General features: G+C 43.5%; 1 protein-coding gene and 1 non-coding gene across 2 annotated transcripts in view; both read left to right on the plus strand.

Moving 5' to 3' along the window:
- LOC124594052 (cubilin-like) overlaps positions 1–18,000 on the plus strand; it is a 390,054-nt gene that overhangs the window by 345,185 nt on the left and 26,869 nt on the right. The window contains exons 8-9 of the mRNA XM_047132402.1: positions 16,163–16,270; positions 16,319–16,612. Of these exons, the coding sequence (XP_046988358.1) occupies positions 16,163–16,270; positions 16,319–16,612 (402 nt within the window). The remainder of the gene's footprint in view (positions 1–16,162; positions 16,271–16,318; positions 16,613–18,000) is intronic.
- Trnaa-cgc lies at positions 10,718–10,789 on the plus strand. Its single transcript has one exon. It is a non-coding gene; the product is annotated as a tRNA-Ala (tRNA).

Consider the following 18,000-nt stretch of genomic DNA (forward strand, 5'->3'; position numbering starts at 1 on the left):
ATTACTGCCTGCTCGGACCATATTTAAAATATCTGTTATTCCTGATGGCCATTTACGTAATGTTGGACTGGCACTTCTAGGCATGTTTATATTGTGTCTGCACCACGTCGCTTGGAGAGGCCGTATTTCACTCGAAGTTAATTACTTGGAAAGGAAAAATAGCCAAGCAGCAGACACGCTGCGAACAGCAGAGTGGCCAATATTGAGTGGCGCATATTTTCTGTCGTTAGGTGCGTATCACAGGCTTCTATATGGCGTGATTCCCAACATACCCGCATATGAAGAGACGCACGTCCGAAATTAAGTAGTTTCCGACATACGTAAGCAATATTACAAATTAAAAATAAAATACTTCTACGCATCACGCAGAGATCATTTATACATTATTTTCTGCAGGAAAGAGGGAAGAATATTGCATTATTTCTTTCGTTAACTATCAAAACACTGGTTTTTTTGTTTGCAAACTCCCTGTAAGGGAAAGTGGAACTGGATTGGGTATGAACTTCTCATTATAGATTTAACGAACCTCTTCAATGTCCAGTTTCTTAGCTTCCGATCGAAGATAAAAGCTCTACATGGCTACCAAATATTGTTTTACAAATTTCATTTATTATATTTCGCAACACTGGTTTCCACAAATAGTATAATGACCGCTTTCGACTTTTTGGAGTATGAGTCTTAGATACAACGTTTAAAAACTAAGAAAAAGGGGGTAGTAAAATTCAATGAAACTAAATTACAAGTCAAACTAACTTCTGTATTCAACTTTAAGAACTTAAATATGCCATATAGTAACTTGTTACGTAAACAGACCAGGAGAGGCTACCACAGTACGAACATATCTGCGTTCTAACTGTTAAGACTAAAGGCTACGATTCATTATGTTATAGTACAGAACTGGTAACTCATAACTCTACAACTGGAGACTTAAATTAAAGATGAACAGCAATGTTAATTTTGCGCGAAATATTGTAGGTTGCTGGAATAACATTTTGGTTTCTGATTGTCCGTGTCTGCTTCGAATCTCTGAAGTATGTCGATATTGTTCGCACTAGCAAATCGGAGTTAGTAAATTGAAAATCAGCCTTATTTTGAATGATTACTACAATTAGTTGAGATCTCAATGAGATAGCTGCAATGGTGGCAAAAAAGAATTTTGCAAACCGGTTATTCCACTTTATATAGTCAGACTCATCCGGATTTCCGCTGTGAAATTTTTCAATAACGTACCAGTGATATCAGCTGTAAAAAATGAAATAAGATCACAAAGGTTTAAGCAAAATGGAGTATTATTCTCAGTTAAGGAAACTTACATTGATTCATGTGGCTTAATAGATCACGAGAAGGGGGAGGAAAGCTGAAAATGAAAGAATCAAATGAAATACGCCAGATAAAAGCCGGGTATTGTTTTACAGTGATGACATTTTCTTAACTGATTACTTCAGTCTTTATGTATTATGACTGCAAGTCTCATATGCAGGTTGTTTCATTGATCACAAATAACGTATTTATAGCGAGACTATTATATTTGCTTCAAAGTAATATATCTTTGTTAAAGTAAGAATAGAAATAGATAATCTCTAAAATTTCGTTGCGGAGCCCCCTTTGTTTGAGGCAAGGAAATTATTGTATTCATTTGACGAAATAAAACTCAAAAGTCATTCAGTAATTCCAAATATCCAGAAATGACAGATAAAAAGCTGAAATAAGTGTTTATCTGTGTGCAGAAATAAAATCATGCACTATATACTTTATCGGATCCACGCATTCTTCGAATATATATAGATAAACACGTTCTTCATTATGCTGAGTTGTCTTTATGTCTGTCCTAATAGTCTTGTATCTTCAAGAGTCAGATCATTTACACAATTAGCCCCAGTAACAGTTTTGCACCATACTCACCTGTAGTTACTTTATTTATTCAACATGAAACACAAAAGCACAAATTGCTTGGTTGCCGTTTTAGTCTTTTCTTTAAAAGGTTGGATGAAGATTCTTTAGTCGTAACATCGAGATGAATTTTAAATGAGAACGTCATCTGGATAGGCCGGTGACATGTGCGTTTCAGACGACGGAGCAGGTGCGTAGGACTGCAGAAGCCATGATGTGGTGCCTCAGGACCCACCATCGGAAGCCGGAACATTCCACGAAGGTTTTTTCCGATAGTGATGGACGAGATACCGTTCAGGACAGGATTGTAGGAGATAATGAAGACGTCGACATTCCGTCGACTGCATGAAAACATAGAATAGATGGGCGTTAGAATAGTGGCACACACGAGATAACTGCGTGTGGGCCAAAAATGTTCATTTGAGGGTAAAGTTAATTTGTTTTGTCCATCCACAATGAGATTCTCACTCTGCAGCAGAGTGCGTGCTGGCAGATTAAAACTGTGTGCCGACCGAGACTCGAACTCGGAATCTTTGGCTTCCGCGGGCAAGTGCTCTACCATCTGAGCTACCTAAACATGACTCACGCCCCGTCCTCACAGCTTTACTTCCGCCAGTACCTCGTCTCCTATTTTCCAAAGTTCACAGAAGCTCTCCTGCGAGCCTTACAGAACTAGCACTCCTGTGAGAAAGGATATTGCGGAGACATAGCGTAGCCACAGCCTGGGGGATGTTTCCAGAATGAGATTTTCACTCAGCAGTGGAGTGTGCACTGATATGAAACTTCCCGGCAGATTAAAACTGCGCGCCGGACCGCGAACACACTTAAGGATTTCAAATACATAATTAAATACACCTTTCCAATGTTCATGTCTCCGCAATATCCGTTCTTCCAGGGGTGCTAGTTCTGCAAGGTTCGCAGGAGAGCTTCTGTGAAGTTTGGAAAGTAGGAGACGAGGTACTGGCGGAAGTAAAGCTGTTAGGACGGGGCGTGAGTCGTGCTTGGGTAGCTCAGATGGTAGAGCACTTGCCCGCGAACGGCAAAGGTCCCGAGATCGTTTCTCGGGTCGGCTCACTGTTTTCTTCTTATTCGACAATGGTCGTTTTTACTTGCATCAGAATTTATTTGTAAGGAATTCTCGTGAGCATAAATTTGAAGCCACTGTATCTTTACCTGGCTGTGTCAGTCTTATTCACGGCACACTACAGCTTGTAGATTATTTTCTTAAATGAATGTTCAGTCTAGGGATAACTAAACGTAGCTTACAGTGTCTTTGAGCGTTGTTTTGTCACTTTAAAAGACCTTTTGCTTGTCATGAAAGTTAAGAGTCTAGGCGTCTGAATCAGGGCACCGGCGGCAATTGAGTCTTGCGTCGCCATACTGGGCAGCCATGCTGATATAATGAATGGCGCATACTCACATGTCGTCGATTTAGTGAACGTTCAAGACGTGTGTAACACCAGTAGTTTACGGCATTCGGCATTATTCACTGATCAAATAATCTTTTTGTGACTGCATTTGCCGCTCGCTTCCGAAACGTCCCAGCACTGGTAAGTGAAATGTACTTTCATATTGTCATAATTTGTTGAGAGTGGGCAAAACAGTTACTTCGCACCGCCATCTATCACCGTTTCGCTCTCTATTCATCACAAACTGTCTTAAATGCACCTAACACAATTTTGTTGCTAAGACAGAATCAAACAAATTTATTGTCTCTTCTTCGTCTTACTTACAGAACATATTATGCGTGTGTATGCCTCGCTCACAAGTAGTTAACTATTAGCCAAGAGTTCATCGGATACTTTTACATTATATTAAAAAACTTTGTACATTTACAACTTCCTCTTTCTGTGCGTGAAGGTCATCCAAGTGACCGCAAAATCAATATTTCGTGCTTTAATTCCGCTCAAACGGAAACACAGTTTAGTACATATAGTGCTCTCCTCACTTTTCACTTTTTACTTCTGTAATGGGTCAAAGTATTTTTAAGATCTCTGCGTGAATATAGCTCTTTAAACATTTTGGTAGTGGGATATATAACAGGTCAATGATTAAGATTTAAACTGCCTTCACCCATTCTGGTGGTGTTTTGTTTGTGTAACACTGCAAAGCATGTGAACCATGCCATGTTCAGTGTATTGATTCGTAAGCCAGAGGATGGTATTAATTTGGGTTTCCGTTAATGTTATTTTATTGACACAAGGCGGGCCGATTCTGTGTATAGAGTATAATACAGCGGCTGCGTGAAGTAACTCGCTCCGCGACTGTTATACATTTTGTCATTGTAATCACTGCTGCTTGTCACAAAGGTGAAAATTTCAAACCGTTTGTGTTTGAGTATACTTTTGTGTAGCACAGTGGTCGTCAAACAGCGACCTGCGTGCCACATGCGGTGCGAATTAATTATTTATGCGGGCTGCGGTTCTTAGCCGTGTTTTCTAACAAAATGCATCTAGCAACCTACAGACGAATCCAAAAATGTGGCATTACAGGCACTAATATCTTGAGACGTGCTTAATTTTAACTGATGTTGGTGAATTTAGCTGTCAGCTTAGTAAAGTTGGCCCCGTGGCTCAGGAGCGGAAGGGCTAATAAGGTGGGCATTGTGAGTTTAGAAGATGGGAGAGGGAGAATGCTCATTGGACTGTAAAACTGCATTCACAGTTTCTAGGGCTATTCTCCTATCAAAAACATGTGCTGTGACAGCTCCAAGTAAACGAGTAAACTCGAAATCCGATTGTCCCTTGACGTCAGCTACTTTAAAAACGCCCATACGTTACGCGACTGCCTTGTCTAACTTAACAGATTACTCTTATTCGTATCACTTTCTATTTCTTACTGGTAGTACGCTAAATTGTCCTAGAAACTATACCAAGATGTATCAGGATGTTTCGGCGTACTCCAGCGCATACCATCAGAATTTGTTATCAACATGACATAAAATGAATAAGCTAACAGAATTATAATTTCATACTCTTATGATCATTCGCAGAGATCATGCGGGCTGAAAAGCTATCAATCGCCTTCTCTACTTAGGCAGATTTGTTTTCAGAATAGTTAGCTTCCTAGAAGAGACTCCACAATTGGTGTACGTTCGATACAGTATCAGATAAATATGCTTTCGGTTTATCGTAATAAGTACATATATTGGAAGACAATCGGAATAGTTCATGTGTAGTGTAAACTGTGCACAGGGCTACCACCGGAGTGGATTTCTGCAACTGGCGTCATAACGTTTCTTTTTATTATTATTTGCAGTTAAAACCAAGTGATGTACTGAGAAGGTTCGTCATTTTTGTGTTGTTCTTATCTTACTGACGAAATATTTTTATGACTCGTGTCTCATCATACTCATGAAGTAATCGAAGCATGGTCTTCACTACCTGTCAGTAATACTGTTCCAGCCCGCCCAGCTAGTCGCGCGGTCTAACGCACTGCTTCCCTCGAGGGAAGGCGTGCCGGTCCCATGCACGAACCCGCCACACGGATTAGTGTCGATGTCCGGTGTGTCGGCCAGCCTGTGGATGTTTTTCATCTGCCTTGGCGAATGCGTGCTGGTTCCCCATATTCCGCCTCAGTTACACTGTGTCGGCGACTGCTGCGCAATCACTTTCTCCACGTACTCGTACACTATAATTACTCTACCGCTCAAACATTTGGAGTTACATTCGTCTGGTATGAGATGTTCCCGAAGGGGTGCGGGGTTTGCACTGGGGGCTGAACCTCACAATAACCCTGGATTCGCTGTGGGGTGGTGGTGGGATAGGTGGACTGCTGTGGCCTGTTGTAAGGTTGTGAACCAAGGCGAGACGACGCCTCTCCGTCTGGGTCCCCAGTTCAGTACACATACACAATACTGTTCCAACTTGGAAACGGTTTTTCGTGACTGGATATCTCACTATAATTCGTGTTGAACTTTATAATCCACCACAATTGCTGGTCATGGAGAGCACAGAACTGCGTGGACGGAGGAAGATGGACTACTGTAAATGCGGGGAGGGAAAAGGTAGGTGAGAATGTAACATTACAAATTACATGGACGGCTCAAGTACTAAATGAAGTGCTAAGGAAATTGACATGGAAAGATATCTATGGAAGGCTTTCGCCAGAAGGAGAGACCGATTGGAGGGACGTGTTCTAAGACAACGAGAATTAGTTAACCTGGCACCTTTGAGGAGCATTAGAGGGAAAAATAATTGGGGCAGACAAAGAGAACAGGTTATAGAAGATGTTGCGTTTAATGGTCAGGTCGAAATGTAAACATTAGCACAAGCTATACGGGGCGATCAAAACGAAGACCGTACAGCTGTGAATCAGCATGCCAGTCACCGTGAGCGCTGAGGCAACCATGACACCAATGCCCCAGTCTGAAGATACCTGTTTGGTAAAACACCGTGTCCTGCTGCGTGGAGAACTCCGTAATCGTCTGCTGCACTTCCTCGTCCGACAGGAATCATCGACCCGTCAAGGCCTTTTTTAAGGGACCGAATACTTGATAACTGTAAGGGGACAGGTGAGGCCCACAGGGTGTTCAAATGGCTCTGAGCACTATGGGACTTAACAGATGAGGTCATCAGTCCCCAAGAACTTAGAACTACTTAAACCTACCTAACCTAAGGACATCAAACACATCCATGCCCGAGGCAGTATTCAACCCTGCGACCGTAGCAGCCGCGTGGTTCCAGACTGAAGCGCCTAGAACCGCTCGACCACAGTGGCCGGCATGATCGAGGTCGAAGTGCTCGGATTAAAGTGGGTGTAAGGTATATAGTCCTTCACCCCAACTGCTGAACCTACACATCGAAGAAGCAGTGAGGGAAACAAAATAAAAGTTTAAGAGCGGGATTAAAATTCAGGGGGAAAGGACATCAGTGATAAGATTCGTTGACGACATCTCTATCCTCAGTGAAAGTGAAGAAGGATTGAAAGATGTGGTGAATGGAATGAACGGACTAATGACTACAGAATAAGAATGGAGAATAAATCGAAGAAAGACGAGGTTAAACTGAAGTAGCAGAGCTAAGAACAGGAAGAAACTTAACATTACAGTTGCAGATATCGAAGTAGACGAAATTAAGCAATTCTTCTACCTAGGGTGCAGAATAACCTATGACGGACGGAGAAAGGAGGATGTTAAGAGCAGACTGCTACTGGCGAAAAAGGCATTTCTGGCGAAGACAAGCCTGCTGGTTCAAGCATAGCTCTTAAACTGAGGACGAAGTTTCTGAGGATGAACGTTTGGGGCACAGCGTTCTGTGGCACTGATACATGGTGTGTGAGAAAACCAGAACAGAAGAGAATTGAAGCATTTGGGATTTGATGCTACAGAAGAGTGTTGAAAATTAGGTGGACTGGCATGGTAGGGAATGTGGAGGTTCTCCATGGAATTGGCCGGAGAGAGAAGCTTACGAATAACAATGACAAGAAAAAGGGACAGAATGATAGGACATCTGTTAAGGCATCAGGGATAACCTCCGTTGCCCAGTCACCACCACAATCCATAATCAGACTGACAAGGAATGCTACTTCTGAAGTAGACGGAATCTGAAACTCGCAGTCGATGTTAATCTCACTAAAATCGATCATTACTGACTGCCACGTCATTTTCTAAGAAATTTTAAAGTCTTAAGTTACTGAACTAAGGCGACGTTTCGGGACTGATGCAGTGGCCTTCCTCAGACCAAAGTGTAACTGCACGTAAGATAGCGTGACATTCCATTAAGAAAGACTTTAATGAGAATCACAACAAAATACGTGCGCTTTAAAATGCCACAGTTACCAGCAACAGTCCCACAGCCTCTACTTAGCAAACAAAAGCCGAAAAGGCAATGTGCTGAAAGGCTTTTGCTCCATTTTCCTTATCCCTTCCATATGTAATACAACTTCAAGCTGTGCTTCGCTACTCGTGTCTTGTATCAATTGTTTTTTATTGTAAATTGTAATTTATTCATTTTTTACTACATGTACAGTTTCTCTTCTGTTGTGTGTAATTCTTTGCTGATGTTATCTTCCTCCCTCCAACCTTATATTCATGCACACACACACACACACACACACACACACACACACACACACACACACACGCACAGAAATAGTACAGTTTCTCTTCTGTTGCTGGTGTTCTCTTCCTTCATCCAACCTTGTTTTCACGCACACACACACACACACACACACACACACACACACACACACACACACACAAACACACTAATTTTATTGTTTATATTTAATGTTTTCAATTAAATTGCTTTCGAAGATAACCTATAGTCCGTATTTTCAACTCACTCTTGACGTACAACATCCTTTCCGTTGCAGTTCACCAGTATTGCAGCCTCGTTGACGACGATAGTCAGTTGAAGTGTGATGATCAGCTTCTAAGAGGGCAACCGATTAAATAAATAAATAGTCTACACCGTCAACAATTTTGTGCTTTCAAGTCATAATTAACAGCAAAAGTGACAAAGCAAAGGAGGAGGGAGAACGAGAGATGGTCGTTCCAGAATAGTGGTAATTGACAAGCAGAAGATCGAGAACTTAGCCTATCGTGACGATGCTTACAGAAGCGTGGGTACAGAGGAACGCAATGGGAAATAAAGTTTTTATATGACCATGGAAAACGAGACCATGCGAGGTTGCACGAACAATCGTGCAACGGAGGAGTCTTTTTATCTTAGAAAGTCGCCTCTGAGTTGGACTGCACGCACCAGCTGACAGGCGTCTGCGGAGCATAACGTCACGCGCCAGTGGCCAGAGACGCAGTTCGGGCGAATTCAGGTGTAATTGTTCGCTTACTGACAATGAGCCGGAGGCGGACAAAGGACACGGTCGGCAGCAGCACTGCTCATGCGTAGAGTCTGGGTGCAGTGGCGATCTGTCTGGGTGGTTGCACAGCTGTGAGGTCAATTTACCAACTAATGTGTAAAGCATAAAGTCGTCTTGACGACAGAACAGTAACACGTAAACAGAACACAATTTGCAGACCAATATAATTCTAGAAAGGCAGACCTAAAACAAGAAAAAAGAATTAAGATGACCTCGAAACAGTGAAACAGAAGCAAATAAACACAGTCCCATCATACAAATCTCCCAACACCTATAATAATCATATAAATGCGAAGGAAGCTGTGTGTGCGTGTTACTCCTTCACACTGAAAACGGCTGGAAGAATTTGGATGAAATATGGAAAGGTATGGCTTATGCCCTGAATGGACACATAAGCTACGTTATCTATAGCTACCTGCCGAAAGAGTGGGGCTGGAAAAGCATTGTAGCCCATGACGTGCGAATACTCAGAATTTACTTACTCAGTATTTGACAGTAAGAACACTCGGTGACTAGCAAAAACCTTACACATAATTTCAAACTTTTAACTTTTTCTCGCTGAGGATCTACGAAAAAAAAGTCGTTACTACATTTTCGTTGTTCAGTAAAACCACCGCAAGAAGCGCGACGTTTTAATATATTACTTGTTTATTTCAATGCATTACTTGTTTACTGCGAACTCTATTTCACAACAATGGTTCAGAAAATACGACTTCATAATCATTGTGCTGCTTAGAAACGAAACGGCAGAGTGAAATACTTTACACATAGCGGTGAAATATGTGTAAAATAATTGTGAACCATGTTAAATACAAAATGGTTCAAATGGCTCTGAGCACTATGGGACTTAACATCTTAGGTCATCAGTCCCCTAGAACTTAGAATTACTTAAACCTAACCAACCTAAGGACATCACACACATCCGTGGCCGAGGCAGGATTCGAACCTGCGACCGTAGCAGTCCCGCGGTTCCGGACTGCAGTGCCTAGAACCGCACGACCACCGCGGCCGGCTGTTAAATACATGTGAAATACATTTGACATAAGCATACGCAGGCAAAGATTCGGATAGAAAGCTTATCCTAAGACCCAGGTACGTTTTCAACCAACTATAGTACGCATATAAGCAACGGTGAGGAAAGTAATACTATGCGGTAAAAACTGCCAGTCCCCTACTGGGGTAAGGCTGATAATGCTGAGAGAGAAGAAGGATGTGGAGCTGGGCAGAGAGAGCGGGGAAGAAGAAGATGGATACAAGTAGGAGGGACGACGAGCTGGACAGAGAGAGGGGAAGAGGAAGTGGAAAGAGAAGGCGAAGAGGATCACACGGATAAGAAGAGGGGAAAGGAGGACATTAATAGAAAAAGAAAAGAAGATGTGAACAGAGGGACGGTTAAGGAGAAGATGGACTAATAGAAGATTGGAACAAACATACACTCGCGGTCTCGTTCATAAATAACTGTTTACGCGCGAATAACTCTGTGGTGCATAGATGGATAACATACATGAGCATTGGCCACAGACAGAAAAAGACAGTAAATACAGCTTCTGGAGTTAACCACAGGACACGATGATATCACCTAGAGATCTAAACATTGTTCTATGAGTACTCCCGTCACCGACTGTCTACATTACTACCTACGCAATGTATCTCAATACAGTCTTCTGTACAAAAAACGTTGGAATGAATCACTCTCACGCATAAAAACTAAAAGTTAACTCTCGTTATAAAATTGCATAAACCGAATCATTTACGTTCACAGAATAATAGAAACAAGATCACAGACTTTACAGTAAACCAACCAAATCAATTACTCTCGCGGCGTGTAATTAACAAAATCAAACTGGCTCTCGCCTATAGAGAACCCATTCACACACCCAGCCCGCCATCACACAACATTGATAGCATGTTGCAGAGGACGCGCTGCGGTCGGTGGTGATCACACATTCTGTTACCAACTGGGTACCCTCTTTCGTAATATCCATGGGACCATCATGGATCACCGAGCGAGGTGGTGCAGTGGTAGCACACTGGACTCGCATTCGGGAGGCCGACGGTTCAATCCCGTCTCCAGCCATCCTGATTTAGGTTTTCCGTGATTTCCCTAAATCGTTTCAGGCAAATGCCGGGATGGTTCCTTTGAAAGGGCACGGCCGATTTCTTTCCCAATCCTTCCCTAACCCGAGCTTGCGCTCAGCCTCTAATGACCTCGTTGTCGACGGGACGTTAAACATTAACCTAACCCAGCCATCATGAATCGCGATGACTTCTGTGTAATTTTTCTCTTTGAATAAAAATGTCATTTCTGATCGACTCTATGCGTATTTCTTTGTCATCTTCTGTACAACACTATAGCAGTTCTTTCCAATGTACGGCGCAATGTTCATAGAGCTGTGTTCCTTCATAGTGACACATCATGTGAAAGTTCCTTCCGACCTTAAGGGGCCAACGAGTGGGTGACGGACGAAATTATAGCTCAAATTCAGGATTTTTTTTTCTCCGTACTGGAATGCAGAGAACAAATGGGGTCTGATTAAATGAATACAGCATACATAGAACTTCTAATTGGCATTTTTTCATTGCAAAAATTAGTATCTTCACTGTGTAATTGGGATTTTCCTGAGGCAGATCTAAAAGGAAGTAGATGGACGGTTGTTGCTGTAACTCCGGTTGCGGTTATCTGAAGCAGGAAATTAAAATATCACCCTGATTCTTACAGATTTAATGCTGTTTCATCGTAGGGATTTGCAAAAGAAAAAAAACTGCGAAATATAGGTATTTGAAAAATGGGCAGTTGGGCAGTTTTTGTACCCATCTTTTGTGGAACCATCTTTTTGGCCGAAAAAATAATAAATATCAACATAAAAAATCGGCTACGATGAATTGAAGAATTTCAATTTGCTTCAAGGGACATTAACAATCATTAAAATGAGATAAAAATTGTAGCGTGGGTAGCGAGAACCACGCTCGAAAAACACGGTTTTCAGAAAAACGCGTTTAAAGTTTGACAAGTGTTCGTCACATAAAAAAAGGGACGAAGCTTGAAACATACGGGATACCGTCGATTCCTGGTCCGTAATTACTATCGCCCCGGATAGTGGATGGCCTCTTGTTGCTACTTTGACCTGATAAGCACTCAGTTTTGTCTTCAAAGTGTGTGGCTGGCGGAGGTTCGAGTCCTCCCTCGGGAATGGGTGTGCGTCCTTAGGATAATTTAGGTTACTTAGATGACCTTAGCAGTTAAGTACCATAAGATTTCACGCACATGTGAACATTTTTGTCTTCAAAGCCCTTTACGTGGCTGGGCACATCGCCGCTGGCGTCCCTGTCCTCACAGAACCGGTGCATTTCATTGCCGATTTTGATTTGAAGCCCATTTGCCACGTGCATTAATGGAGTATGGCCTACACTGAATAGACATATTGCCAAATTTGAAGCAATGTTGACAATCTGGCTTCGACAGGATGTTGTTTTTGGAGCGTTTCTACAAATGAGACTGTTCAAACTTTCGTTCACATTTTGAGTGAAACCACCCAAACAACGTTTCAGTAGATTTACTCCAGTCGGCATAAATAGGGGTGGTGGCATCGGTAACGACTTTTGGCATCGGATTCTATAGCGCCGCGGCGTGTAGTGCACGCTCACCTTCAAACGCTCACAGAATCGTTACTTTTTGGAGTTTCCGCATTATTTTTTCCGGAATAATTCTTCAATGTATATACATTCGAATTCCATAATAAAAAAATTTCGAGTTTTTTCGACCGTCACACTGTCGTTCTATCCTAAAAATCTGCACACGAATGTACCAAGTGTAGAAGTATGGAACTGGAATTTGCCTATAGATGGTGCTTCTAACAGTCAGTGCAGGGTCCGTGAGAGCGCGTCTACAGCGCCATCTGCTTCCTGTAACGGGTGACGATGAATGTCAACACGCAGTAACCCAAGTTACATACATTGGTACGTGTTTCAAACCCGTAAACATGTCGAGGCTTCTGCCTACGAGCTACGATTTGTGGACAGCATTTGTTATCATTTGAAGAAAACTGCTGCAGAATCGCATCGAGTACTTGACGAGCTTCCGGAAAACAAGCTCTTGGGAAAACATAATGTTTCGACTGGTTCAAAACATTCAAAAGTGGTGAGTTTGACGTGAGAATCGACGAGCCCGTGAAACCACCGAGAAAGTTCTAAGACAACAAATTTCAGGTCCTATTGGATACAGATGATAAACTCAACAGGAACAAGCAGAACAATTGAATATAGCATAGAAAGCCGTTTTTCTTCAGTTGAAAGCTATGGAAAAGGTGCAGAACGTGGGAAAATAGATTCTGCATGACCTGAATGAAAGACCATAAGCAAATCGAAAGACCACTTTTGAAACGCTGCTCGACAGATAAAAAAGAAAGTCCTTTCTCCATCGAATTGGGACAGATGATGAAAAATTGATATATTTTAAGAATATTATGCGACATAAATTATGGGTGAATCCAGGCAAACCATCTACATCCACTGCAAGACCAAATTGCTTTGGAAAGAAACAATGCTCTGTATTCGGTGGGATCAAAAGGGTGTCATCTATTATGAGCTGCTAAAACATGACAAAATTGTAAACACTGATCCATACCAAAAGCAAATGATCGATTTAAATCGAGTATTACGTAAAAAACGACCGGAATAAAGTAAAACGCCACACGAAGTCATGTGGCTCCATGATAGCGCCCCATCACACGCAGGAAAACAGCTCAGGGAAAGGATCGAGGATTTCAGTTGCGAAATATTAGGGCATGCAACTTCTTCTCCAGTCTTGGGTCCGTCCGATTATCATCTATTTGCATCACTGTTACTCTATTTCCCCGAACAACGCTTCAATTCGTATGAAAATGTACGACAAGGGCTCGCTAACTGGTTTGCTTCAAAAGAAGAGCAGTTTCTTTGTCGTTGAATTCATAGCCTGCATTCAGAGCCTGCCGGAGAGTCGGGAGAAATATGTAAATAGCAGTGGAGATAAAATATTGTTCATCAGTTTCAAACAACAGACCTGTAATTACTGCAACCTAATTCCGGTTTCGTACACTATGTGATGAAAAGCATCCGGACACCTGGATGAAAATGACTTTTAGGCTCGTGACCCCCTCCATCGATAATGCTAAAATTCAGTATGATGTTGGTCCACCCTTAGCCTTGATGACAGCTTCCATTCTCGCAGACACACGTTCGATCAGGTGCTGGAGGGTGTATTGGGGAATGACAGCCCATCCTCAAGGAGTACTGCACTGAGGAGGGGTATCGATGTCGGTCGGTGAGGCCTGGCAAAAAGTCGGCGTTCCAAAACATCCGAAAGATATTGTATAGGATTCAGGTCAGGATTCTGTGCAGGTTACTCGATTACAGGGATGTTATAGTCGTGTAACCACTCGGCCACAGGCGTGCATTATGAACAATTGCTCGATCGTGCTGAAAGATGCGATTACCATCCCCGAGTTGCTCTTCAACAGTGGGAAGCAAGAAGGTGTTTAAAACATCAATGTAAGGCTGTACTGTGATAGTGCCACGCCAAACATCAAGGGGTGCAAGCCCCCTCCAAGAAAAACACGACCAAGCCATAATACCACCGCCTCCGAATTTTACTGTTAGCGCTACACAAGCTGGCAGATGACGTTCACTGGGCATTCGCCATACCCACACCCTGAAATCGGATCACCACAGTCTGTACCGTGATTCGTCACTCCACGCAACGTTTTTCCCCTTTTCAGTCTGAAACGTCCCCTTTAAACAATTATACATGACTGTGCTTAAACTGACACACAATATTTTGTTAGCGCAACGCAATCTGACTTTCAAAATTCCCTACAAAAGAATGGCCCTGACTAACATTAAACTATACCTTTCACAAATCACTTACCTCACAAAAATCTTCGCTGCTCAAGCTACTGCAATACAGCGAGCGCCACTACTGCCAGCTAAATAAAAGATTCAAACTATGGAAGGCACTAACTACTGATAGGGATAGTTAGCAAATGAAAGATATTACTAGAGAACAAACAATGTATTTACCTTGATATCATCATATATAAATATAGCAGTTCATGACAAATTTCAAAACTCCGCCATCTCGTATCAATAAGTGTGTGCATTTGATTTCTTTGTTATTGTAATTATGAAAAATTTTTTCAAATCTGTATTGGCCACTGCCCAATCCAATTTGTAAAATTTTTTGTGGGGAGCATGGGGGCTATGTAAGTAGGCTGTTTAGGTTCTTTTATTGGTAACGCCACCTCTGTATGAAAATCACTAGCTGTGCTGTGTGCAGTCTGTGTCTAGTTTGCATTGTTGTCTGCCATTGTAGTGTTGGGCAGCGGCAGCTGGATGTGAACAGCGCGTAGCGTTGCGCAGTGGGAGGTGAGCCGCCAGCAGTGGTGGATGTGGGGAGAGAGATGGCGGAGTTTTGAAATTTGTCATGAACTGCTTTATTTATATATGAAGATATCAAGGTAAATACATTGTTTGTTCTCTAGTAATATCTTTCATTTGCTAACTATCCCTATCAGTAGTTAGTGCCTTCCATAGTTTGAATCTTTTATTTAGCTGGCAGTAGTGGCGCTCGCTGTATTGCAGTAGCTTGAGCAGCGAAGATTTTTGTGAGGTAAGTGATTTGTTAAAAGGTATAGTTTAATGTTAGTCAGGGCCATTCTTTTGTAGGGAATTTTGAAAGTCAGATTGCGTTGCGCTAACAAAATATTGTGTGTCAGTTTAAGCACAGTCATGTATAATTGTTTAAAGGGGACGTTTCAAGTCGTCCAATGTTTACGCTCCTTACACCAAGCGAGGCGTCATTTAGCGATTACCGGCGTGATGTGTGGCTTATGAGCAGCCGCTAATCCATGAAATCCAATTTTTCTCACCTCCCGTCTAACTGTCACAGCACTTGCAGTGGATCCTGATGCAGTTTGGAACTCCTGTGTGCTGGTCTGGACAGATGTCTGCCTATTACACGTAACGAGCCTCTTAAACTGTGGGTGGTCTCTGTTAGTCAACAGACGAGGTCGGCCTGTACGCTTTTGTGCTGTACGTGGCTGTTCACGTTTCCACTTCACAATCACAACGGAAAAAGTGGACCTAGGAATGTTTAGGAGTGTGGAAATCTCTCATACATACATATGACACGTGACACAAGTGACTCTCAATCACCTGACCATGTTCGAAGTGCGTGAGTTCCACGGAGCGCCCATTCTGCTCTCACGATGTCTAATGACTACTTAGGTCACTGATATGGATTGCCTGGCAGAAGGTGGCAGCACACTGCACCTAATATGAAAAAGGTATGTTTTTCGGGGGGGGGGGGGGGGGGGGGTCCGGATACTTTTGACCACATTGTGTACTTCTACGTCTGGTGTAATGTAAATGCACCGGCTGATGTTCAGTGTTGAGCACTTTCCTTGCCCTTTTGCAGGACCACCCGTACAGCGCGGTGTCGTGCACGGACTGCTGGAGCGACCGCGTGGACAAGCTGCTGGTGTGGGAGCCAGCAGGTGACGCGGCAGGCGGCAACGCGTCCGCCGTCTCCGCCGCGTACTCGCCGGCCGCGTGGACCGAGCCGCAGCCGGAGGGCGCCACCAGCCGCTGCCTGTGCCACGGGGGCGCGCAGCAGCCGCCGGCGTCGGTGGTGTCGCGCTCCGAGCGGCTGGCGCTCGAGCTGCGCGTCGACGCGGCGCACGCCGCCGTCAGCTACTTCAAGCACCCGGCGCCGCTGTTCGAGGCGCGCTACCAGTTCGTGCACGGACCACTGTGCGGGCCGCCGCTGCTCGCGCCCGCCACCGAGGGCGAGCTGCTCTTCCCGCACTACGAGGCTCTCGGACACGCGGAGCCGCCGCGGCAGATCCGCTGCATATGGGAGCTCCAGGTACACACGCTCTGCCTTTCCGCCGTAATACTCTTAAAATGAGACAGAAATCGTTAGATGAGAAGTACATGTAGACTCAAACAAATTATTACAGGTTCAGAAAACATAGATGATTTACTCAAGAGAAAAAGCCGAACGAATTCAACAAGAAAGTAATGCGTTGGTTCACCACTAGACCTTATTGCAGCCTGTCATTCAGCTTGGCGTTGACTGATGGTGTTGTTGGATGTCCGTCTGAGATATATCGTGCCAAATTATGTCCAATTGGCGGGTTACATAAAAGTACAGACATGTTTGGAAGATCCTGCCATCAAAATACAGAGATGTTTGGAGGGCCCTGCCCATAAAGTTCCAATCGTTGTCACTCTGGGAGAGATGCGTCGACCTTGTTGGTCAAGGTAGGGTTTTGCAAACAGTAAGACAGGGAGAAGGGATAGTGTGATAGAACATCTGTTAAGGCATCAGGGAATGATTTCCTTCGTACTAGAAGAGGCTGTAGACGGTAAAAATTGTAGAGGAAGTAAGAGACTGAAATAGATCCAGAAAGTAAATGTGAACGTAGGGTGCAATTGCGACAGTGAGCTGAAAAGCTTGTCACAGGAGAGGAATTCGTGGAGGAATGCATCACACCAGTTACAAACTGATGACTCATAAAATACGAGCAGTAGACATTCTTGCCGAATGTAAGCCCAGGTTGGCTTCCCGCGAAGGGGGACAAAACGAGGCGCAGAATATCGTCGACTTACCTCTGTGCTATAAGGCTGCTGTAGATGACGACCAAAGTGGACCTGCTATGAAAAGAAATTGTATCTCAGATCATCAGACTTGGTATTCGGGTAATATAATGGGCTAACGTCAGGTTGGTATGCCATCGCTGCCTGGGGGGTCTCCAGACACGTCTTCGCTGTCCATCAGGCCTCAGGTTGAAGCGGGACTCATCACTGAAGTACTGAAGTATTTCTACTCAAGACATGAGTTCACACACCGTAGACGTAGTTTAGAGATTCCCCATACAGCAGAGGGAAACCTTCTCTTTCCACAGCAGGACACTACCATTGTCATCCATGACACCCTTAGAGCACAGTGGTGCGTCGACGATATTATTCGCCCTGTTTTGTAGCCTTTCATGGCAAGCAATACTGGACTATCAAGTCAGCTTGTCTTCGTGCTTGCCAAACCATACCTTGGCCAGCAACGTCGCCGGATCTCTTCCTGGTTGAGAACTTCGGGTCCCTTCTGGGCGGGCCCTCTATCTATCCCCGGATGCTGACGATGTAATGCGCCGCTCGCACAGATTTACGCTCGATATTACTTCGGAGGACATCCAGCAAATCCAGCAACCAAAGCCAAACAACTCCTAGCACACGAGCCAGCGGTGGACTAACAAA

Source organism: Schistocerca americana, chromosome 2, assembly GCF_021461395.2.
Source record: "Schistocerca americana isolate TAMUIC-IGC-003095 chromosome 2, iqSchAmer2.1, whole genome shotgun sequence".
Taxonomy (NCBI): Eukaryota; Metazoa; Arthropoda; class Insecta; order Orthoptera; family Acrididae; genus Schistocerca; species Schistocerca americana.